The following is a 25657-nucleotide window of genomic DNA, read 5'->3' as shown; positions in this document are numbered from 1 at the left end:
GATCAGATTTTCACATGTTTTAGGAGAACTTTAATACTTGTTTTACCCTCATTGGTGGATGACCTATGCTCCTCACTGAGTTAAAGGGTTTAATTCAAGTAAATCAGTGAAATTGTTGCATATCAACAGAGATTAGTACTAGCTAGATGCTAGTTTCGATAGGCTATCATCTGAAAACCATCTATAAAGGGACAGTCCACATAAAAACCAAACAGTCGTTTGTGATTGGAAAGGAGAACAGACACAGGAATATGACCTCACCTGGCGGGGTGGAACTTCCTCTCGTCTTCTTCGTCTGAGTCGCTGTGGATGGTGATGACGCTGACCGCCGGGCTGGGCGTGTCTGAGATGATGATTGGCTGAGAGAGAGCTGCCACACTGCAGGTGGGCGGAGTCAGCATGGCGTTGGTGAGCAGCGACACACCGGACACACCCCTGGATACACACACGCTTGGTTACCAATCCTGCTTTTCTAGTCACCGTTCCAGAGTAATGGCCAAAACATTTCCATCAGTGAGCAAAAAAACACACCTTTCTAAGTGGAGCCCCTGGAAATCTAACTTTACCAGCTAACTGTTGCTAGTAGATGTAACTAGTTGATGAACCTAACCAACTAACTGTAACTAGTTGATAACAGTAACTAGTTGATAACTGTTACTAGTTAATAACTGTAACTAGTTGATAACTGTTACTAGTTGATAACTGTTATTAGTTGATAACTCTAACTAGTTGATAACTGTTACTAGTTGATAACTGTAACTATATAGTTGATAAACTAGTTGATAACTGTTACTAGTTGATAACTGAAGCTATATAGTTGATAACTGTTACTAGTTGATAACTGTAACTAGTTGATAACTGTTATTAGTTGATAACTGTAACTAGTTGATAACTGTTACTAGTTGATAACTGTTACTAGTTAATAACTGTAACTAGTTAATAACTGTAACTAGTTGATAACTGTTATTAGTTGATAACTGTAACTAGTTGATAACTGTTACTAGTCGATAACTGTTACTAGTTAATAACTGTAACTAGTTGATAACTGTTATTAGTTGATAACTGTTACTAGTTGATAACTGTTATTAGTTGATAACTGTTACTAGTTGATAACTGTAACTAGTTGATAACTGTTACTAGTTGGTAACTGTAACTATATAGTTGATAAACTAGTTGGTAACTGTAACTATATAGTTGATACTAGTTGGTAACTGTAACTATATAGTTGATACTAGTTGGTAACTGTAACTAGTTGATAACTGTTACTAGTTGATAACTGTCACTAGTTGGTAACTGTAACTAGTTGATAACTGTTACTAGTTGGTAACTGTAACTATATAGTTGATAAACTAGTTGGTAACTGTAACTATATAGTTGATAAACTAGTTGGTAACTGGAACTAGTTGGTAACTGTAACTATATAGTTGATACTAGTTGGTAACTGTAACTATATAGTTGATAAACTAGTTGGTAACTAACTATATAGTTGATACTAGTTGGTAACTGTAACTATATAGTTGATAAACTAGTTGGTAACTGTAACTATATAGTTGATTAACTAGTTGGTAACTGTAACTAGTTGGTAACGGTAACTATATAGTTGATCAACTAGTTGGTAACTGTAACTATATAGTAGATACTAGTTGGTAACTGTAACTATATAGTTGATACTAGTTGGTAACTGTAACTATATAGTTGATAAACTAGTTGGTAACTGTAACTAGTTGGTAACTGTAACTATATAGTTGATAAACTAGTTGGTAACTGTAACTAGTTGGTAACTGTAACTATATAGTTGATACTAGTTGGTAACTGTAACTATATAGTTGATAAACTAGTTGGTAACTAACTATATATTTGATACTAGTTGGTAACTGTAACTATATAGTTGATAAACTAGTTGGTAACTGTAACTATATAGTTGATAAACTAGTTGGTAACTGTAACTAGTTGGTAACTGTAACTATATAGTTGATACTAGTTGGTAACTGTAACTATATAGTTGATCAACTAGTTGATAACTGTAACTAGTTGGTAAATGTAACTATATAGTTGATAAACTAGTTGGTAACTGTAACTATATAGTTGATACTAGTTGGTAACTGTAACTATATAGTTGATACTAGTTGGTAACTGTAACTATATAGTTGATAAACTAGTTGGTAACTGTAACTAAATAGCAGATACTAGTTGGTAACTGTAACTATATAGTTGATACTAGTTGGTAACTGTAACTATATAGTTGATAAACTAGTTGGTAACTGTAACTAGTTGGTAACTGTAATTATATAGTTGATAAACTAGTTGATAACTGTAACTATATAGTTGATACTAGTTGGTAACTGTAACTATATAGTTGATACTAGTTGGTAACTGCAACTAGTTGGTAACTGTAACTATATAGTTGATAAACTAGTTGATAACTGTAACTATATAGTTGATACTAGTTGGTAACTGTAACTAGTTGGTAACTGTAACTATATAGTTGATACTAGTTGGTAACTGTAACTAGTTGGTAACTGTAACTATATAGTTGATACTAGTTGGTAACTGTAACTATATAGTTGATAAACTAGTTGGTAACTGTAACTATATAGTTGATAAACTAGTTGGTAACTGTAACTATATAGTTGATAAACTAGTTGGTAACTGTAACTATATAGTTGATAAACTAGTTGGTAACTGTAACTATATAGTTGATAAACTAGTTGGTAACTGTAACTATATAGTTGATAAACTAGTTGGTAACTGTAACTATATAGTTGATAAACTAGTTGGTAACTGTAACTATATAGTTGATACTAGTTGGTAACTGTAACTAGTTGTTGTGCCACGATCTATCCATAGCCTTTCTCTTCCAGTCAGTTGTACCTGGTGGTTCTGTTGTTGCCGCGGCGACCCTTGGCCCTCTTCCCAGCTCCGCTCCTCTCCTGCTGTGACCTCTGGGTGGCCTGACCCCGGCTAGGGTCAGAGGTCGATTGACTCTGCTGAAGTACTCCCCTGTACTGAGACCCCCTACACACACCACACACATCTGAGTAACCCTGCTTTTCTTCAGACATGCGTTTCAAATACTGTTTCTGTGCCTGTGGGCTTGCCTGGCTTAAATCAACCAATAGAAAGGTCCCAAAACCGCAAAGTTTTCAAACATATTTGTTTCTCTTTTTTTTGGGATAGTTACACCCTGACATGATCCGGGTAACAATCCTATTGATGGACTGCCTTCTGTTCTCTTATATAAAGAGGACTATTCTGACAGACAGCTATGTAACCATGGTGATAACCATACCTCCAGCTGTTTGTGTGCTGGGCTGTGTCCGGATGGAGCGTCTCTACGGGAGACTCCGCGACAACCGTCTGGTGGGCGGCGCCGTGGATGGCCACGCCAGGAACCTGCTGCCATGACGACGGGATGAGGATCTGCTGGGTGCCGGCGGGCCAAGCCTGCTACAGAGAGAGAAAGAAGAAAAAAAAAAAACACACACACACACACACATACACACACACACAGAGAGAGAGAAACCAGTTAGCATTCATTCCAGTGTTTATCTGTAATATCACATGAAAGCAGTGCCAACCCTAGACAGAATGCCATTGTCCAGAAGAGCCAATGAGTCAACCTGGAGCTAGTAATCAATGTCAGGAATAGGGATGGATATTTGACAATATCCCGAGAATAAATAACTTCTCTCAAAATCTAAAACGCAACATGCAACAATTTCAAAGATTTTACTGAGTTACAGTTCATTATAAGGGAATCAAGAGTTGATCAGGCTGTTGATTGTGGCCTGTGGAATGACTATCGATAAACTGCCATTGTGTTCGTTGTCGGTAGTTTATGCCTTCCCATAACATGGAGAGAGAGAGGGAGACGGAGAGAGAGAGGGAGACGGAGAGAGAGAGAGAGAGAGAGACGGAGAGAGAGAGAAGAAGACGAGCACGCAGATGAGCTTCCCTGAGACAGTTTCTGACAGTTTGTGCAGACATTTGTCATTGTCCAGGTGGTCTCAGACGATCCAACAGGTGAAGAAGCCGGATACTAAAGAGCCGCTCAGACTTCTTAACAACACAATCAACAAGGCAGGAGAGATAACATTAATAATATCCATGTCAGTCTCTCCCGGCTCAAAGTGGAAGAGAGATCGACTTCAACACTACTTGTATTTGTGAGATGTATTGACATGTTGAACCAGAGCTTTCTGTTTAAACTACTAGCACACAGCTCAGACACCCATTCATACCCCACAAGACATGTCACCAGAGGTCTGTTTAAACTACTAACACACAGCTCAGACACCCATTCATACCCCACAAGACATGTCACCAGAGGTCTGTTTAAACTACTAACACACAGCTCAGACACCCATTCATACCCCACAAGACATGCCACCAGAGGTCTGTTTAAACTACTAGCACACAGCTCAGACACCCATTCATACCCCACAAGACATGCCACCAGAGGTCTGTTTAAACTACTAACACACAGCTCAGACACCCATTCATACCCCACAAGACATGCCACCAGAGGTCTGTTTAAACTACTAGCACACAGCTCAGACACCCATTCATACCCCCACAAGACATGCCACCAGAGGTCTGTTTAAACTACTAGCACACAGCTCAGACACCCATTCATACCCCCACAAGACATGCCACCAGAGGTCTACACGTTCCCCAAGTCCAGAACAGACTATGGGAGGTCCACAGTACTACATAGAGACATGACTACATGGAACTCTATTCCTTAGTACTACATAGAGACATGACTACATGGAACTCTATTCCACAGTACTACATAGAGCCATGACTACATGGAACTCTATTCCACAGTACTACATAGAGCCATGACTACATGGAACTCTATTCCACAGTACTACATAGAGCCATGACTACATGGAACTCTATTCCAATGGTACTACATAGAGCCATGACTACATGGAACTCTATTCCTTAGTACTACATAGAGCCATGACTACATGGAACTCTATTCCACAGTACTACATAGAGCCATGACTACATGGAACTCTATTCCACAGTACTACATAGAGCCATGACTACATGGAACTCTATTCCACAGTACTACATAGAGCCATGACTACATGGAACTCTATTCCACAGTACTACATAGAGCCATGACTACATGGAACTCTATTCCACAGTACTACATAGAGCCAGGACTACATGGAACTCTATTCCACAGTACTACATAGAGCCATGACTACATGGAACTCTATTCCACAGTACTACATAGAGCCATGACTACATGGAACTCTATTCCACAGTACTACATAGAGCCATGACTACATGGAACTCTATTCCACAGTACTACATAGAGCCATGACTACATGGAACTCTATTCCACAGTACTACATAGAGCCATGACTACATGGAACTCTATTCCACAGTACCACATTGAGACATGACTACATGGAACTCTATTCCACAGTACTACATAGAGCCATGACTACATGGAACTCTATTCCACAGTACTACATAGAGCCATGACTACATGGAACTCTATTCCACAGTACTACATAGAGCCAGGACTACATGGAACTCTATTCCACAGTACTACATAGAGCCAGGACTACATGGAACTCTATTCCACAGTACTACATAGAGCCATGACTACATGGAACTCTATTCCACAGTACTACATAGAGCCAGGACTACATGGAACTCTATTCCACAGTACTACATAGAGCCATGACTACATGGAACTCTATTCCACAGTACTACATAGAGCCATGACTACATGGAACTCTATTCCACAGTACTACATAGAGCCATGACTACATGGAACTCTATTCCTTAGTACTACATAGAGCCATGACTACATGGAACTCTATTCCACAGTACTACATAGAGCCATGACTACATGGAACTCTATTCCACAGTACTACATAGAGCCATGACTACATGGAACTCTATTCCACAGTACTACATAGAGCTATGACTACATGGAACTCTATTCCACAGTACTACATAGAGCCATGACTAAATGGAACTCTATTCCACAGTACCACATTGAGACATGACTACATGGAACTCTATTCCACAGTACTACATAGAGCCATGACTACATGGAACTCTATTCCACAGTACTACATAGAGCCGTGACTACATGGAACTCTATTCCACAGTACTACATAGAGCCATGACTACATGGAACTCTATTCCACAGTACTACATAGAGCCATGACTACATGGAACTCTATTCCACAGTACTACATAGAGCCATGACTACATGGAACTCTATTCCACATCAAGTAACTGATGAAGCACTAGAATCAGATTATTATTTTTTAAACCGATAAGAATAGACCTTATGGAACAGCGGGGACTGTGGAGAGACTAACACAGGCACAGACACATAAGACACACATTCTACACACACATGGATGTTGTATTGTAGATATGTGGAAGTAGTGTAGTGGCCTGAGGAAACACACTTAAAGTGTTGTGAAAAGTGGTACGAAATGTAATGTCATATTTTTTTATTGTATATACAGTGGGGCAAAAAAGTATTTAGTCAGCCACTAATTGTGCAAGTTCTCCCACTTAAAAAGATGAGAGAGGCCTGTAATTGTCATCATAGGTACACTTCAACTATGACAGACAAAATGAGAGAAAGAAAATCCAGAAAATCACATTGTAGGATTTTTAATGAATTTATTTGCAAATGATGGTGGAAAATAAGTGACTAAATACTTTTTTGCCCCACTGTAACTGCCTTAATGTTGCTGGACCCCAGGAAGAGCAGCTGCTGCCTCGGCAGGAACTAATGGGGATCCATAATAAACCCCAGGAAGAGTAGCTGCTGCCTTGGCAGGAACTAATGGGGATCCATAATAAACTAATGAGGATCCATAATAAACACCAGGAAGAGTAACTGCTGCCTTGGCAGGAACTAATGGGGATCCATAATAAACCCTGGGAAGAGTAGCTGCTGCCTTGGCAGGAACTAATGGGGATCCATGATAAACCCCAGGAAGAGTAGCTGCTGCCTTGGCAGGAACTAATGGGGATCCATAATAAACCCCAGGAAGAGTAGCTGCTGCCTTGGCAGGAACTAATGGGGATCCATAATAAACCCCAGGAAGAGTAGCTGCTGCCTTGGCAGGAACTAATGGGGATCCATAATAAACCCCAGGAAGAGTATCTGCTGCCTTGGTATCAGGAACTAATGAGGATCCATAATAAACCCCAGGAAGAGTAGCTGCTGCCTTGGTATCAGGAACTAATGAGGATCCATAATAAACCCCAGGAAGAGTAGCTGCTGCTTTGGCAGGAACTAATGAGGATCCATAATAAACCCCAGGAAGAGGAGCTGCTACCTTGGCAGGAACTAATGGGGATCCATAATAAACTAATGAGGATCCATAATAAACCCCAGGAAGAGTAGCTGCTGCCTTGGCAGGAACTAATGGGGATCCATAATAAACCCCAGGAAGAGTAGCTGCTGCCTTGACAGGAACTAATGGGGATCCATAATAAACCCCAGGAAGAGTAGCTGCTGCCTTGGCAGGAACTAATGGGGATCCATAATAAACCCCAGGAAGAGTAGCTGCTGCCTTGGCAGGAACTAATGGGGATCCATAATAAACCCCAGGAAGAGTAGCTGCTGCCTTGACATGAACTAATGGGGATCCATAATAAACCCCAGGAAGAGTAGCTGCTGCCTTGGCAGGAACTAATGGGGATCCATAATAAACCCCAGGAAGAGTAGCTGCTGCCTTGGCAGGAACTAATGGGGATCCATAATAAACCCCAGGAAGAGTAGCTGCTGCCTTGACATGAACTAATGGGGATCCATAATAAACCCCAGGAAGAGTAGCTGCTGCCTTGGCAGGAACTAATGGGGATCCATAATAAATTCCAATACCGGACTCTCATGATTGCTAAATACTGCACAATTTAAACACCAATCCCCCTTCCCAAATACATGTGTAAATGTTGGACGATAAACTTCCTGTATTATACTGATGCTCAAATGTTTATTCTGTTCTACTGAGACGTTTACTTTATGTTGGTATTCTTAACCGTTTTATTTATTGTTATTGTTGTTGTTGTTGCATCGTCCAGAAGGAATCTGTATGTGAGCATTTGGATGGACGATGCATACCATGCCTATCCTGTACATACAACTAATAAAGCTTCAAATTTAGAGGTGAGTTAGTTACTGATTAGGCAAAGAGAGACGGAGAGAGACAGAGAGAGACAGAGAGAGTGACAGAGAGAGAGACAGAGAGAGACAGAGAGAGAGAGAGACAGAGACGGAGAGAGACAGAGAGAGTGACAGAGAGAGAGAGGGAGACAGAGAGAAAGAGAGAGAGACGGAGAGAGAAAGAGACGGAGAGAGACAGACGGAGAGAGAAAGAGATGGAGAGAGAAAGAGACGGAGAGAGAGAGACGGAGAGAGACAGAGAGAGAGAGACGGCGCTATATGGCTGCTGACTAGCTCTCTACATCACTGATGTCATGGGAGTCTGGGACCTGATAAGCTGGACACCTACATCGAACAAGAAAGGAAGGAAGGAAGGAAGGAAGGAAGGAAGGAAGGAAGGAGGGAGGGAAACACTAACTAGAACCATCTCATCGCGGTGCCAATACCGTTGAGCTGAAAGGAAAGGAGAAGAATGGGTCGAGCTGTTAAGGAAAGATGTGTCTCAGCTGGTGTCTCCTTTAGGGAAAAGATATGAGAGGAAGGAGGGGTGAGGGAAGGGCGAGGGAGGGAGAGGGGGAACAAGCAACCACAGGAAGCTTCAAGTAAAGTGAAATCAGGCATCATGCCTCCATGTCCTCAGAACAGCAGATCTACAGAAAGGAGGGGAAGAGGGTGTGTGTAGTAGATGCCTCCGCACTGCAAGAGAGAGGAAATGACAGACTGAGAAAAAGGAAACGGGGACAGATATAATCAGAGTAGAGACGGAGAACGAGGTAAGAGACAGAGATAATCAGAGTAGAGACAGAGAACGAGGTAAGAAACAGAGATAATCAGAGTAGAGACAGAGAACGAGGCAAGAGACAGAGATAATCAGAGTAGAGACGGAGAACGAGGTAAGAAACAGAGATAATCAGAGTAGAGACAGAGAACGAGGTAAGAGACAGAGATAATCAGAATAGAGACGGAGAACGAGGTAAGAGACAGAGATAATCAGAGTAGAGACGGAGAACGAGGTAAGAGACAGAGATGAGTAGAGACGGAGAACGAGGTAAGAGACAGAGATAATCAGAGTAGACAGAGAAAAAGGTAAGAGAAAGAAGATAATCAGAGTAGAGACGGAGAACGAGGTAAGAGACAGAGATAATCAGAGTAGAGACGGAGAACGAGGTAAGAGACAGAGATAATCAGAGTAGAGACGGAGAACGAGGTAAGAGACAGAGATAATCAGAGTAGAGACAGAGAACGAGGTAAGAGACAGAGATAATCAGAGTAGAGACGGAGAATGAGGTAAGAGACAGAGATAATCAGAGTAGAGACGGAGAATGAGGTAAGAGACAGATAATCAGAGTAGAGACAGAGAACGAGGTAAGAGAAAGAGATAATCAGAGTAGAGACGGAGAACGAGGTAAGAGACAGATAATCAGAGTAGAGACGGAGAACGAGGTAAGAGACAGAGATAATCAGAGTAGAGACGGAGAATGAGGTAAGAGACAGAGATAATTAGAGTAGAAACGGAGAACGAGGTAAGAGACAGAGATAATCAGAGTAGAGACGGAGAACGAGGTAGGAGACAAAGATAATCAGAGTAGAGACAGAGAACGAGGTAAGAGAAAGAGATAATCAGAGTAGAGATGGAGAACGAGGTAAGAGACAGATAATCAGAGTAGAGACGGAGAACGAGGTAAGAGACAGAGATAATCAGAGTAGAGACGGAAAACGAGGTAAGAGACAGAGATAATTAGAGTAGAAACGGAGAACGAGGTAAGAGACAGAGATAATCAGAGTAGAGACGGAGAACGAGGTAAGAGACAGAGATAATCAGAGTAGAGACCGAGAACGAGGTAAGAGACAGAGATAATCAGAGTAGAGACGGAGAACGAGGTAAGACACAGAGATAATCAGAGTAGAGACGGAGAACGAGGTAAGAGACAGAGATAATCAGAGTAGAGACGGAGAACGAGGTAAGAGACAGAGATAATCAGAGTAGAGACTGAGAACGAGGTAAGAGACAGAGATAATCAGAATAGAGACGGAGAACGAGGTAAGAGACAGAGATAATCAGGATAGAGACGGAGAACGAGGTAAGAGACAGAGATGAGTAGAGATGGAGAACGAGGTAAGAGACAGAGATAATCAGAGTAGAGACAAAGAACGAGGTAAGAGAAAGAAGATAATCAGAGTAGAGACGGAGAACGAGGTAAGAGACAGAGATAATCAGAGTAGACGGAGAATGAGGTAAGAGACAGAGATAATCAGAGTAGACGGAGAATGAGGTAAGAGAGAGATAATCAGAGTAGAGACAGAGAACGAGGTAAGAGACAGAGATAATCAGAGTAGAGACGGAGAATGAGGTAAGAGACAGAGATAATCAGAGTAGACGGAGAATGAGGTAAGAGAGAGATAATCAGAGTAGAGACAGAGAACGAGGTAAGAGACAGAGATAATCAGAGTAGAAACGGAGAACGAGGTAAGAGACAGAGATAATCAGAGTAGAGACGGAGAACGAGGTAAGAGACAGAGATAATCAGGATAGAGACAGAGAACGAGGTAAGAGACAGAGATGAGTAGAGACGGAGAACGAGGTAAGAGACAGAGATAATCAGAGTAGAGACGGAGAACGAGGTAAGAGACAGAGATAATTAGAGTAGAGACGGAGAACGAGGTAAGAGACAGAGATAATCAGAGTAGAGACAGAGAACGAGGTAAGAGACAGAGATAATCAGAGTAGAGACGAAGAACGAGGTAAGAGACAGAGATAATCAGAGTAGAGACGGAGAACGAGGTAAGAGACAGAGATAATCAGGATAGAGACAGAGAACGAGGTAAGAGACAGAGATGAGTAGAGACGGAGAACGAGGTAAGAGACAGAGATAATCAGAGTAGAGACGGAGAACGAGGTAAGAGACAGAGATAATCAGAGTAGAGACAGAGAACGAGGTAAGAGACAGAGATAATCAGAGTAGAGACGGAGAACGAGGTAAGAGACAGAGATAATCAGAGTAGAGACGGAGAACGAGGTAAGAGACAGAGATAATCAGAGTAGAGACGGAGAACGAGGTAAGAGACAGAGATGAGTAGAGACAGAGAATGAGGTAAGAGAGAGATAATCAGAGTAGAGACAGAGAATGAGGTAAGAGACAGAGATAATCAGAGTAGAAACGGAGAACGAGGTAAGAGACAGAGATAATCAGGATAGAGACAGAGAACGAGGTAAGAGACAGAGATGAGTAGAGACGGAGAACGAGGTAAGAGACAGAGATGAGTAGAGACGGAGAACGAGGTAAGAGACAGAGATAATTAGAGTAGAGACGGAGAACGAGGTAAGAGACAGAGATAATCAGAGTAGAGACAGAGAACGAGGTAAGAGACAGAGATAATCAGAGTAGAGACAGAGAATGAGGTAAGAGACAGAGATAATCAGAGTAGAGACGGAGAACGAGGTAAGAGACAGAGATAATGAGAGTAGAGACGGAGAATGAGGTAAGAGACAGAGATGAGTAGAGACGGAGAACGAGGTAAGAGACAGAGATGAGTAGAGACGGAGAACGAGGTAAGAGACAGAGATGAGTAGAGACGGAGAACGAGGTAAGAGACAGAGATAATCAGAGTAGAGACGGAGAACGAAGTAAGAGACAGAGATAATCAGAGTAGAGACAAAGAACGAGGTAAGAGACAGAGATAATCAGAGTAGAGACGGAGAACGAGGTAAGAGACAGAGATAATCAGAGTAGAGACGGAGAACGAGGTAAGAGACAGAGATAATCAGGATAGAGACAGAGAACGAGGTAAGAGACAGAGATGAGTAGAGACGGAGAACGAGGTAAGAGACAGAGATGAGTAGAGACGGAGAACGAGGTAAGAGACAGAGATAATCAGAGTAGAGACAGAGAACGAGGTAAGAGACAGAGATAATCAGAGTAGAGACGGAGAACGAGGTAAGAGATAGAGATAATCAGAGTAGAGACGGAGAACGAGGTAAGAGACAGAGATGAGTAGAGACGGAGAACGACGTAAGAGACAGAGATGAGTAGAGACGGAGAACAAGGTAAGAGACAGAGATAATCAGAGTAGAGACGGAGAATGAGGTAAGAGACAGAGATAATCAGAGTAGAGACGGAGAACGAGGTAAGAGACAGAGATAATCAGAGTAGAGACGGAGAACGAGGTAAGAGACAGAGATAATCAGAGTAGAGACGGAGAACGAGGTAAGAGACAGAGATGAGTAGAGACGGAGAACGACGTAAGAGACAGAGATGAGTAGAGACGGAGAACAAGGTAAGAGACAGAGATAATTAGAGTAGAGATGGAGAACGAGGTAAGAGACAGAGATAATCAGAGTAGAGACGGAGAACGAGGTAAGAGACAGAGATAATCAGAGTAGAGACGGAGAACGAGGTAAGAGACAGAGATAAACAGAGTAGAGACGGAGAACGAGGTAAGAGACAGAGATAATCAGAGTAGAGACGGAGAACGAGGTAAGAGACAGAGATAATCAGAGTGGAGACTGAACATTATTGAAAGGGAGAGAATAAGAAGAGGATTGAACTGGGTGAGCGAGGAGGAGAAGGGAGAACGTGGAGGTGTGTGTGTGTTTTACCAGCACGGTGGCAGTGTGCTCCAGCAGAGTGGGGTGGCCAGCATCACAGCCCAGCCCCAGGGGAACAGAGTACTGGGGGGCTACGCCCGCTACCGTGGGGGGGTGGGGGTGGAGGGTGGCTACCATCAGGGGTGTGCAGGAGCCCTGGGAGGTGGAGGGGAGGGGGGGTGGGTCAGGAAAGGGTGGAGGGTTAAATACGTTGGCAGAGACTCTTTTTCCTCGGGTTGGTGAACACTCATTCTTTTCGACCTGTGGAAGCAGGTGTTTCTGGACTGATTGAGATAAGATGTAGGTCAGATGATGAAACTGTCAACGTCATGACGATGGTCCATGGATGGGGAGAGGAGGAGATATGAGCCCAACTCCAACAACCTTTCAACCGGAATATGTTCTAGATTCTTCTGAGCTTCAAGACCTGGAGTTCTCACAGACACGCACGCACGCACGCACACACACACACACAAACAGATACCCTAGACACCCTAGACCCACTCCAATTTGCTTACCGCCCAAATAGGTCCACAGACGATGCAATCTCAACCACACTGCACACTGCCCTAACCCATCTGGACAAGAGGAATACCTATGTGAGAATACGTTTCATCGACTACAGCTCACACTCAACGTCAACAAAACTAAGGAGATGATTGTGGACTTCAGGAAACAGCAGAGGGAACACCCCCCTATCCACATCGATGGAACAGTAGTGGAGAGGGTAGTAAGTTTTAAGTTCCTCGGCATACACATCACAGACAAACTGAATTGGTCCACTCACACAGACAGCATCGTGAAGAAGGCGCAGCAGCGCCTCTTCAACCTCAGGAGGCTGAAGAAATTTGGCTTGTCACCAAAAGCACTCACAAACTTCTACAGATGCACAATCGAGAGCATCCTGTCAGGCTGTATCACCGCCTGGTACGGCAACTGCTCCGCCCACAACCGTAAGGCTCTCCAGAGGGTAGTGAGGTCTGCACAACGCATCACCGGGGGCAAACTACCTGCCCTCCAGGACACCTACACCACCCGATGTTACAGGAAGGCCATAAAGATCATCAAGGACATCAACCACCCGAGCCACTGCTTGTTCACCCCGCTATCATCCAGAAGGCGAGGTCAGTACAGGTGCATCAAAGCTGGGACCGAGAGACTGAAAAACAGCTTCTATCTCAAGGCCATCAGACTGTTAAACAGCCACCACTAACATTGAGTGGCTGCTGCCAACACACTGACACTGACTCAACTCCAGTCACTTTAATAATGGGAATTGATGGGAAATGATGTAAAATATATCACTAGCCACTTTAAACAATGCTACCTAATATAATGTTTACATACCCTACATTATTCATCTCATATGTATACGTATATACTGTACTCTATATCATCTACTGCATCCTTATGTAATACATGTATCACTAGCCACTTTAACTATGCCACTTTGTTTACAAACTCATCTCATATGTATATACTGTACTCGATACCATCTACTGTATCTTGCCTATGCTGTTCTGTACCATCACTCATTCATATATCTTTATGTACATATTCTTTATCCCCTTACACTGTGTATAAGACAGTAGTTTTGGAATTGTTAGTTAGATTACTTGTTGGTTATTACTACATTGTCGGAACTAGAAGCACAAGCATTTCGCTACACTCGCATTAACATCTGCTAACCATGTGTATGTGACAAATAAAATTTAATTTGATTTGAGATACACAGACAGACAGACAGACAGACAGACAGACAGACAGACAGACAGACAGGCAGAGAAACAGACAGACAGACAGACAGACAGACAGACAGACAGACAGGCAGGCAGACAGACAGGCAGACAGACAGGCAGGCAGACAGACAGACAGAGAAACAGACAGACAGAGAAACAGACAGACAGACAGAGAAACAGACAGACAGACAGACAGACAGACAGACAGACAGACAGAGAAACAGACAGACAGAGAAACAGACAGAGAAACAGACAGACAGACAGAGAAACAGACAGACAGACAGACAGACAGACACACACATGTACCTGTGTGAGCATGGCAGGCTGCAGCTGCAGTGGCTGTGTTGATTGGTTCTGGTTCACTATGGGGGCTGAACTGTTCATCCTCACTGGGAAACTAGAGCTCTTATTGGATGACTGGAGACCTGCAGACAGAGGAACAGCCAATCAGTGACCACCATGACATCACAACAGTGTCATTCAGACAGTCTGAAGTTTACATACACCTTAGCCAAATACATTTAAACTCAGTTTATTCACAATTCCTGACATTTAATCCTAGTAAAAATTGCCTGTCTTAGGTCAGTTAGGATCACCACTTTATTTTAAGAATGTGAAATGTCAGAATAACAGCAGAGAGAAGGATTTATTTCAGCTTTCATTTCTTTCATCACATTCCCAGTGGGTCAGAACTTTACATACACTCAATTAGTATTTGGTAGCATTGCCTTTAAATTGTTTAAATTGGGTCAAACGTTTTGGGTAGCCTTCCACAAACTTCCCACAATAAGTTGGGTGAATTTTGGCCCATTCCTCCTAACAGAGCTGGTGTAACTGAGTCAGGTTTGTAGGCCTCCTTGCTCACACACAATTTTTCAGTTCTGCCCACAAATGTTCTATAGGATTGAGGTCAGGGCTTTGTGATGGCCACTCCAATACCTTGACTTTGTTGTCCTTAAGCCATTTTGCTACAACTTTGGAAGTATTCTTGGGGTCATTGTCCATTTGGAAGACCCATTTGCGACCAAGCTTTAACTTCCTGACTGATGTCTTGAGATGTTGCTTCAATATATCCACAGCATTTTCCTACCTCATGATGCCATATATTTTGTGAAGAGCACCAGTCCCTCCTGCAGCAAAGCACCCCCACAACATGATGCTGTCACCCCCGTGCTTCACGGTTGGGATGGTGTTCTTCGGTTTGCAAGCCTCCCCCTTTTTCCTCCAAACATAACGATGGTCATTATGGCCAAACAGTTCTATTTTTGTTTATTCAGACCAGAGGACATTTCTCCAAAAAGTATGATCTTTGTCCCCAAGTGCAGTTGCAAACTGTAGTCTGGCTTTTTTATGGTGGTTTTGGAGCAGTGGCTTCTTCCTTGCTGAGCGGCCTTTCAGGTTATGTCGATATAGGACTCGTTTTACTGTGGATATAGATACTTTTGTACCTGTTTCCTCCAGCATCTTCACAAGGTCCTTTGCTGTTGTTCTGGGATTGATTGGCACTTCGCACCAAAGTACGTTAATCTCTTGGAGACAGAACGCGTCTCCTTCCTGAGCGGTATGACGGCTGCGTGGTCCCATGGTGTTTATACTTGCGTACTGTTGTTTGTACAGATGAATGTGGTACCTTCAGGCGTTTGGAAATTGCACCCGAGGATGAACCAGACTTGTGGAGGTCTACCATTTTTTTTCTGAGGTCTTGGCTGATTTCTTTTGATTTTCCCATGATGTCAAGCAAAGAGGCACTGAGTTTGAAGGTAGACCTTGAAACACATCCACAGGTACACCTCCAATTAACTCAAATGATGTCAATTAGCCTATCAGAAAGCCATGACATCACTTTCTGGAATTTTCCAAGCTGTTTAAAGGCACAGTCAACTTAGTGTATGTAAACTTCTGACCCACTGGAATTGTGATACAGTGAATTATAAATGAAATAATCTGTCTGTAAACAATTGTTGGAAAAATGACTTGTGTCAATGCACAAAAGTAGATGTCCTAACAGACTTGCCAAAACTAGACGTATATAGATGGGCTCCGACACGATACAGGAACGATACGATTTAGTTTGAAACAATTTGGTAGGATTCGGTTTGATTAGAAAACGAATCGATGCGACTCGGTTCGATACGATTCGATGCACTAACATTTGATGCATAAAACACATTCATTTTCCATTCTAAATGAAAATCTGCTGCTGGTGGAACTCATGAGCTGAATGTCTCTGAGCTGAATGTCTCTGAGCTGGGTCTCTCTGAGCTGGGTCTCTGACCTGAATGTCTCCGAGCTGAATGTCTCTGAGCTGGGTCTCTGAGCTGAATGTCTCCGAGCTGGGTCTCTGAGCTGAATGTCTCTGAGCTGAATGTCTCTGAGCTGAATGTCTCTGAGCTGAATGTCTCTGAGCTGAATGTCTCCGAGCTGAATGTCTCTGAGCTGGGTCTCTGACCTGAATGTCTCCGAGCTGAATGTCTCTGAGCTGGGTCTCTGAGCTGAATGTCTCCGAGCTGGGTCTCTGAGCTGAATGTCTCTGAGCTGAATGTCTCCGAGCTGAATGTCTCTGAGCTGGATCTGACTGAGCTGGATCTGTCTGGGCTGGATCTATCTGAACTGGATCTGTCTGGGCTGGATCTGTCTGAGCTGGATCTGTCTGAGCTGGATCTGACTGAGCTGGATCTGTCTGAGCTGGATCTGTCTGAGCTGGATCTGTCTGAGCTGGATCTATCTGAGCTGGATCTGTCTGAGCTGGACCACTCTGAACTGGATCTGTCTGAGCTGGATCTGTCTGAGCTGGATCTGTCTGAGCTGGATCTATCTGAGCCGGATCTGTCTGAGCTGGATCTGTCTGAGCTGGATCTCTCTGAGCTGGATCTGTCTGAGCTGGATCTCTCTGAGCTGGATCTGTCTGAGCTGGATCTGTCTGAGCTGGATCTCTCTGAGCTGGATCTGTCTGAGCTGGATCTGTCTGAGCTGGATCTCTCTGAGCTGGATCTGTCTGAGCTGGATCTGTCTGAGCTGGATCTGTCTGAGCTGGATCTCTCTGAGCTGGATCTGTCTGAGCTGGATCTGTCTGAGCTGGATCTGTCTGAGCTGGATCTGTCTGAGCTGGATCTGACTGAGCTGGATCTGTCTGAGCTGGATCTGACTGAGCTGGATCTCTCTGAGCTGGATCTGTCTGAGCTGGATCTGTCTGAGCTGGATCTGTCTGAGCTGGATCTGTCTGAGCTGGATCTGACTGAGCTGGATCTGTCTGAGCTGGATCTGACTGAGCTGGATCTGACTGAGCTGGATCTGACTGAGCTGGACCTCTCTGAACTGTCTGTGAACAAAAATAAACGCAACATGCAACAATTTCAAAGATTTGACTTGTCCAATAAGAAACTCAAATGTAAATGTTCCAGTTGAAAACATGAACAATGTGTCCTAAACAGCACAAACAGATATGGGACCAGGGTAGTTCATTTATATGCTGTTATAAGTATATAGTATAATATGCCTATTTTGTTTTATTTTTTACCTTTTTTCCCCACCTAATTTCAATTTCGATCTTGTCTCATCGCTCCAACTCCCCAACGGGCTCGGGAGAGGTGACGGTGGAGTCATGCCTCCTCTGAAACATAACCCGCCTAATCGCGCTCCTTAACACCCGCCAACTTAACCCGGAAGCCAGCCGCCCCAATGTGTCGGAGGAAAACACTGTTCAGCTGGTGACTGGGGTCATCCTGCAGGCACCCGGCCAGCCACAAGGAGTCGCTAGAGTGCGATGAGCCTCACCGGCCCAAACCCTCCCCTAACCCAGACGACGCTGGGCCAAACCCTCCCCTAACCCGGACGAGGCTGGGCCAAACCCTCCCCTAACCCGGACGACGCTGGGCCAAACCCTCCACTAACCCAGACGACGCTGTGACAACCCCTCCCCTAACCAGGACGAGGCTGGGTCAAACCCTCCCCTAACCCGGACAACGCTGGGCCAAACCCTCCCCTAACCCGGACAACGCTGTGACAACCCCTCCCCTAACCAGGACGAGGCTGGGCCAAACCCTCCCCTAACCCAGACGAAGCTGGGTCAATTGCGCTCCGTCCTATGGGACTCCCGGCGTCGGCCGGTTGTGGCACAGCCCGGGAATGAACCCAGGTCTGTAGTAACGCCTCTAGACAACTGCGCCACTCGGGAGGCCCATAAGTATTCCTCTATCGTGGACGGTAGATCATATTTTTGGGTGATGCTCCTGAAAACATTTGAAACCCTCCATCTTAAATAATCCAACCCCCCCCCCATTTTAAATAATCCAACCCCCCCCCATTTTAAATAATCCAACCCCCCCCATTTTAAATAATCCAACCCCCCCTCCATTTTAAATAATCCAACACCCCCTCCATTTTAAATAATCCAACCCCCCCCATTTTAAATAATCCAACCCCCCCTCCATTTTAAATAATCCAACACCCCCTCCATTTTAAATAATCCAACCCCCCCCCACCAAGTCACAGGACTTGGACTTCCCTTTAATCCTCTGATGAACTCAACTCGTCGTCTCAATACCATCAACATCATAGTGTTTGGCTCTTACCTTGTATGGTGTTTGGTGGGCAGACGATGAGAGTCTGCTGGAAGGGCTCAGTTTGGCAGGCCAGGCCGGTGGGGCGTGCCTGCACGGGGACACTCTGCTGGGCCAGACCAGGGATGTTGATGGTGGCCTGCTGGTACAGGGCCGGCTGGTAGTTCATGAGAGGAACAGCGCCCCCTGCTGACGGGACCTGTTGGTTTACGTTCATTTAGAGTTCCACTACTGGTCGGTCAGACGGAAGTTGGAACAAACTGTTTTGTCCCGGTCATTTTGTTCATAGATCTGGACCCATAATTTTAAAGAGCCTTAAAGTACACATGCTGATCTAGGATCAGATCCCACTTGTCGATATAATATATAAAATCCTATTCATTAGAATCTAAAAAGGCAACGCTGATCCTAAATCGCCAATCATTGATACATCTTGCCCCTGGTGACTTGCACTGTGTGTGTGAGTGTGTGTGTGTGTGTGAGTGAGTGAGTGAGTGAGTGAGTGAGTGAGAGAGTGAGTGAGAGAGAGAGAGAGAGAGAGAGGGAGTGTGTATGTGTGTGTGTGTGTGTGTGTGTGTGTGAGTGAGTGAGTGAGTGAGTGAGAGTGAGAGAGAGAGGGAGTGTGTGTGTGTGTGTGTGTGTGTGTGTGTGTGTGTGTGAGTGAGTGAGTGAGTGAGTGAGTGAGTGAGTGAGTGAGTGAGTGAGTGAGTGAGAGAGAGAGAGAGAGAGAGGGAGTGTGTATGTGTGTGTGTGTGTGTGTACCTGGTTGTGCTGGCTCAGCTGGCTGCTGAAGGTGACAGTGAGGTTGCCGGCGGCAGCACTAGGAAGAGTGTTCGTAGAGAAGAGAGTTTTGTTGTTGTTGTTGTCGAACGATGAGCTCCTATGTTTACAAAGCTCCATGTTCTGAAAACAAGACTTCACACTGCAAGGGGCGAGAAACAAACAATCAATCTATTGTTCCATCAAATAATTGAATCAATCGACTCAAACAATTACATTTCACCCACAGAGGGAAAAGTCCAATCGTGACCCCCCCCCCCCCCACAACCCAAACATTCTTTCACACCACAGACAGGCGTACGTACTGGGAGCTGTGAGGGAAGTCCAGCAGGTGACTCATGGTGACGAAGGGATGACCCAGCGTCTTAGTGGGCGTGATCCTCTTGTCAGCGTCCAATCGAAGCATCCGCTTCAGCAGGTCGATGAATTCCCGCCTATCAGCTTTCTCCGCAAGCATGTCCGTCCCCTCCAGGTGAGACGATAGGTTGACCTGCACCGGGAGGAAGTGATGCAACAGGAGGAAGTCAGGTTGGATGAACGTGATGCTAGAAAGATCTATTTTCAGTTTAGGATTATCTAATTGTTAAAGTTAGGATTTGGGGAGAGGGAGCAGAGGAAAAGCAGAATCATTGAATTAGCCAGCTAACTTGCCTAAATGTTCAGAAATAACGTGTTTATTAAAAATAAAATAAAAAGATTAAATACTTTCCCCCCCTCATCAATCTACACATAATACCATAATGACAAGGCAAAAAACTGTGTAGAAATGTTTGAAAATGTATTAAATATAAAACACTGAAATATCACATTTACACAAGTATTCAGACCCTTTACTCAGTACTTTGTTGAAGCACCTTTGGCAGCGATTACAGCCTGGAGTTTTCTTGGGTATGACACTACAAGCCTGCCACACCTGTATTTGGGGAGTTTCTCCCATTATTCTCTGCAGAGCCTCTCAAGCTCTGTCAGGTTGGATGGGGAGCGTGGCTGCACAGCTATTTTCAGGTCTCTCCAGAGATGTTAGATCGGGTTCAAGTCCGAACTCTGGCTGGGCCACTCAAGGACATTCAGAGACTTGTCCCAAAGCCATTCCTGTGTTGTGTGGCTGTGTGCTTAGGGTCGTTGTCCTGTTGGAAGGTGAACCTTCGCCCCAGTCTGAGGTCCTGAGCGCTCTGGAGCAGGTTTTCATCTCACCCCTCTGAGCCTGGTATACCCAGTATAGCCAGAAGAGGACTGGTCACACCTCTGAACCTGGTTCCTCTCTACCCAGTACAGCCAGAAGAGGACTGGTCACCCCTCAGAGCGGCAGGGTAGCCTAGTGGTTAGAGCGTTGGACTAGTAACCGAAAGGGTGCAAGATCGAATCCCCGAGCCGACAAGGTACAAATCTGTCGTTCTGCCCCTGAACAAGGCAGTTAACCCACTGTTCCTAGGCCGTCATTGAAAATAAGAATTTGTTCTTAACTGACTTGCCTGGTTAAATAAAATACACTTAAAAAATAAAGAGCCTGGTTCCTCTCTAGGTTTCTTCTTCATTTCTTGCCTTGTAAGGGAATTTTTCCTGGCCACTGTGTGTGCTTCTGCCTCTGTATTGCCTCTGCATTGCTTGCTCTTTTGGGGTTTTTCGGCTGGGTATCTGTTAAGCACTTTGTGACAACTTTCTTTTCAAAATACTAGTCCAGTGGTATACTACGAAGCAAGCCAGATCTAGTCAGGCTTTTATAAAGCTAGCCAGCTTCAGTTAGCTTCACATTGCAGCTCAGGCTTCCTCCGTACCTCGACGGTGGATACCGGTTGTCTTTTAACTGCGCGTGAATTGCGAACTCTTCACTAAGACACCGCTGGAAACCGTCAACTCCATCGGCGAGTCAGTACCACGTTTTAATTCTTTGCAAACTCAGCAGGCTACGGTGTGAACTAGGCTTTTAAAAAGTGTAGTCTTTTTTTGTATTGGGGCGGCAGCGTAGCCTAGTGGTTAGAGCGTTGGACTAGTAACCGAGTTCAAACCCCCGAGCTGACAAGGTACAAATCTGTCGTTCTGCCCCTGAACAGGCAGTTAACCCACCGTTCCTAGGCCGTCATTGAAAATAAGAATGTGTTCTTAACTGACTTAAATAAAGGTATTATTTTATCATTTAATGCCGTCTTTGGTGTGCTGTGCTTATCCATGCACAGAGCACCTTTTTCCTCCACTCATATCAATAAAATCATTTTATAAAATCATATAAATGTTTTCCGGAACTTTTAAATGTCATCCCATCATTAGTAAATGGCATTTTAATATACACTGAAACTCACTTGGAGCTTTCATTCACTGCTCCAGCAGTAGCAATACAAGGATATAACTTCAATAGAAGAGACAGGAATGCTTATGGGGGAGGTGTTGATGTATCTACACTGTTCCAAAAAAAATAAAGGGAACACTAAAATAACACATCCTAGATCTGAGTGAATGAAATATTCTTATTAAATACTTTTTTCTTTACATAGTTGAATGTTGCTGACACACAAAATCACACAAAAATGATCAATGGAAATCAAATGTATCAACCCCATGGAGGTCTGGATTTGGAGTCACACTCAAAATTAAAGTGCATATATTTTTAAAATTACACCGAGAAAAAAAACGAACAAAAACCATTTGATTAATTAAATATGTAAAAATCGATCATCTTTCTTCAAAATGAAGGGGATGACGACGCAATCGTTCCGACAGGGATGGATTGTGGTCCTCAACTCGCGGCTCAGACACTTCATTCAGAGGGAGCGGAGTTAGCCGTGAGTTAGCGTGCCCCGGTAGCAGGTTAGTAGTTCTGAAGGACACGGTGCTAATGGAAATTAACCTAGCGAAAAGCTGAGCCACTTTCGCGATTATCGGTTATCCCGAGTTGAAAGTTAACAAAGTTACCTCACCAACTCTTCAGACCTGCTTTGTTGTTTGGTTTCTCGTAAAAAAAAAATACATATATATATTTTTTTTATATCTCAACGAGACTAACCTGATTAAATAAAGATTAAGTAAAATAAAAAATAAAAATGGCGAATGTAAAAAGGGGGTTTATAAACATAAACGTGACATACTAGATGACGCCACATAGCTTAACCAACCTGCATCATGTCGTCCAGACAGTTGAAGATGTATTTACGAGCCTCCTTGGACTTGATGCCCATCTCAGCCTCGTGGTCCGAAGGGGCCTATTGAACAGACACACCAGGAACGTTACACTTGTTGTCGTCACCAAAAACTATATACTGATTCAATAAAAACTTATAAGGAAGTGCCCAGGAAAAACGTAGGTTTCTGTCTGCCCACGAACCCCACTAAAAACCCTGTTCACAGCAGTGTGTTGAGATGTGCTGATTCTGGCAGGAACGACTAGGTGAGCTTCCAAAATGGCAACCTGTTCCCAATATAGTACTGTTAACCAGGGCTCTGTAGTACACTACTGTTAACCAGGGCTCTGTAGTACACTACTGTTAACCAGGGCTCTGTAGTACACTACTGTTAACCAGGGCTCTGTAGTACACTACTGTTAACCAGGGCTCTGTAGTACACTACTGTTAACCAGGGCTCTGTAGTACACTACTGTTAACCAGGGCTCTGTAGTACACTACTGTTAACCAGGGCTCTGTAGTACACTAATGTTAACCAGGGCTCTGTAGTACACTACTGTTAACCAGGGCTCTGTAGTGCACTACTGTTAACCAGGGCTCTGAAGTACACTACTGTTAACCAGGGCTCTGTAGTACACTACTGTTAACCAGGGCTCTGAAGTACACTACTGTTAAACAGGGCTCTGTAGTACACTACTGATAACCAGGGCTCTGTAGTACACTAATGTTAACCAGGGCTCTGCGACAAGGTAGTGGTGGTATACAGAAGATAGCCCTATTTGGTGAAAGACCAAGTCCATATTATAGCAAGAACAGCTCATATAAGCAAAGAGAAACGACAGTCCATTATCACTCTAAGACATGAAGGTCAGTCAATACGGAACATTTCAACAACTTTTAAAATTTCTTCAAATGCAGTTGCAAAAACCATCAAGCATTATGATGAAACTGTCTCTCATGAGGACCGCCACAGGAAAGGAAGACCCAGAGTTACCTCTGCTGCAGGGGATAAGTTCATTAGAGATAACTGTCTCTCATGAGGACCGCCACAGGAAAGGAAGACCCAGAGTTACCTCTGCTGCAGAGAATAAGTTCATTAGAGATAACTGTCTCTCATGAGGACCGCCACAGGAAAGGAAGACCCAGAGTTACCTCTGCTGCTGAGGATAAGTTCATTAGAGATACCAGCCTCAGAAATTGCAGCCCAAATAAATGCTTCACAGAGTTCAAGTAACAGACACACCTCAACATCAACTGTTCCGAGGAGACTGTGTGAAATCAGGCCTTCATTGTCTAATTGCTGCAAAGAAACCACCACTAAAGGACATCAATAAGAAGAAGAGACTTGCTTGGGCCAAGAAACACGAGCAATGGACATTAGACCAGTGGAAATCTGTCCTTTGGTCTGATGAGTCTAAATTTGAGATTTTTAGTTCCAACTGCAGTGTCTTTTGTGAGAAACAGAGTCGGTGAACAGATGATCTCTGCATGTGTGGTTCTCACCGTGAAGCATGGAGGAGGAGGTGTGATGGTGTGGGGGTGCTTTGCTGGTGACACTGTCAATGATTTATTTAGAATTCAAGGCACACTTAACCAGCATGGCTGGCACAGCAACGCTCCATCACATCTGGTCTGCACTTAGTGGGACTATCATTTGTTTTTCAACAGGACAATAACCCAAAACACACCTCCGGGCCTGTGTACGAGCTATTTGACCAAGAAGGAGAGTGATGGCGCGCATCTGTGCGTGATGTCGGTGTGTCGTGTACTGGAATTGAGTCGATACCTTGATTCTCCAGACGGGGTAGCTGGAGTCAGGTCCTCTCTTGAAGAAGCGGCTTGTCTTGGTGCCGGCACTCAGCAGGTACTCTGCAGGCAGGCCCTGGGTCTGGGAGATGTACCGGATCTAGCGGACGAGGACAGGAGGGGACATGTTAGAATGCATCATAACAGTTTTAAGATGAAATACACGTGTCTCGGTGTGGTTGTGTGGTTCCTACCTGGTCGTACTCCGAGGCCCCGGGGTACAGGGGCCACCCCAGGAACAGCTCAGCTATAACGCAGCCCAGAGACCACATATCTATAGCCTCACAGAACGGCAAGCCCAGGATGATCTCTGGAGCCCTGAAAGAACGAAAACACGTCAACAACAACACAGATAACATGCTCACACACTTAGTATGAAACAGTATATTGGGAAAGTGTTCAACTGTTGTGAAATAACCACCTGTATTTTCTCACCTGTAGATTCTCACCTGTACCAGTCATTATGTTATATACACCTGTACCAGTCATCATGTTATATACACCTGTACCAGTCATCATGTTATATACACCTGTACCAGCTATTACTCACTGATGCAAACATGCTGTGTCACTCACACACACACACCTGCAAAGAAAACCCCAATATGAGGTGTAAAAACAGGTGAATCTACCTGTAGTATCGTGACTGCAGGTACGTTGAGCAGACAGCCTTGGAGACGTGTGAGGCTGAGCCGAAGTCGATGACCTTGACCCTGTAGGGCTGTCTGAGTGGATCCACCAGCATGATGTTCTCTGGCTTCAGGTCAGCATGGATCAGACCCAGAGACTTCAACTTCATCAGCGCCGTCGCCACCTGGTGGGGAAATAGACGTAGCACTGAAGAGTTAAACAGCTGTGTGCCAGCTATGGACACTGAAGGGTTAAACAGCTGTGTGCCAGCTATGGAC

The 25657-nt window shown here is 44.1% G+C and overlaps 1 protein-coding gene across 2 annotated transcripts in view; it reads right to left on the bottom strand.

The window, feature by feature from the left end:
• LOC110528636 (homeodomain-interacting protein kinase 1) overlaps positions 1-25657 on the bottom strand; it is a 62130-nt gene that overhangs the window by 11428 nt on the left and 25045 nt on the right. The window contains exons 4-15 of one of the 2 annotated variants that reach the window (XM_036984258.1): positions 25382-25563; positions 24944-25067; positions 24730-24849; positions 22938-23024; positions 20136-20320; positions 19813-19972; positions 19063-19249; positions 14798-14916; positions 12765-12908; positions 3290-3447; positions 2872-3015; positions 262-435 (exon numbers count right to left, since the gene is read on the bottom strand). In XM_036984258.1, coding sequence (XP_036840153.1) covers positions 262-435; positions 2872-3015; positions 3290-3447; positions 12765-12908; positions 14798-14916; positions 19063-19249; positions 19813-19972; positions 20136-20320; positions 22938-23024; positions 24730-24849; positions 24944-25067; positions 25382-25563 — 1784 coding nt within the window. The remainder of the gene's footprint in view (positions 1-261; positions 436-2871; positions 3016-3289; positions 3448-12764; positions 12909-14797; positions 14917-19062; positions 19250-19812; positions 19973-20135; positions 20321-22937; positions 23025-24729; positions 24850-24943; positions 25068-25381; positions 25564-25657) is intronic. The other variant, XM_036984259.1, reaches the window with a different exon arrangement.

Source organism: Oncorhynchus mykiss, chromosome 7 (assembly GCF_013265735.2).
Source record: "Oncorhynchus mykiss isolate Arlee chromosome 7, USDA_OmykA_1.1, whole genome shotgun sequence".
NCBI classification, from domain to species: domain Eukaryota; kingdom Metazoa; phylum Chordata; class Actinopteri; order Salmoniformes; family Salmonidae; genus Oncorhynchus; species Oncorhynchus mykiss.
Note: the sequence above shows the minus strand (reverse complement) of the source record. Positions and strands in the feature narration are given on the sequence as shown.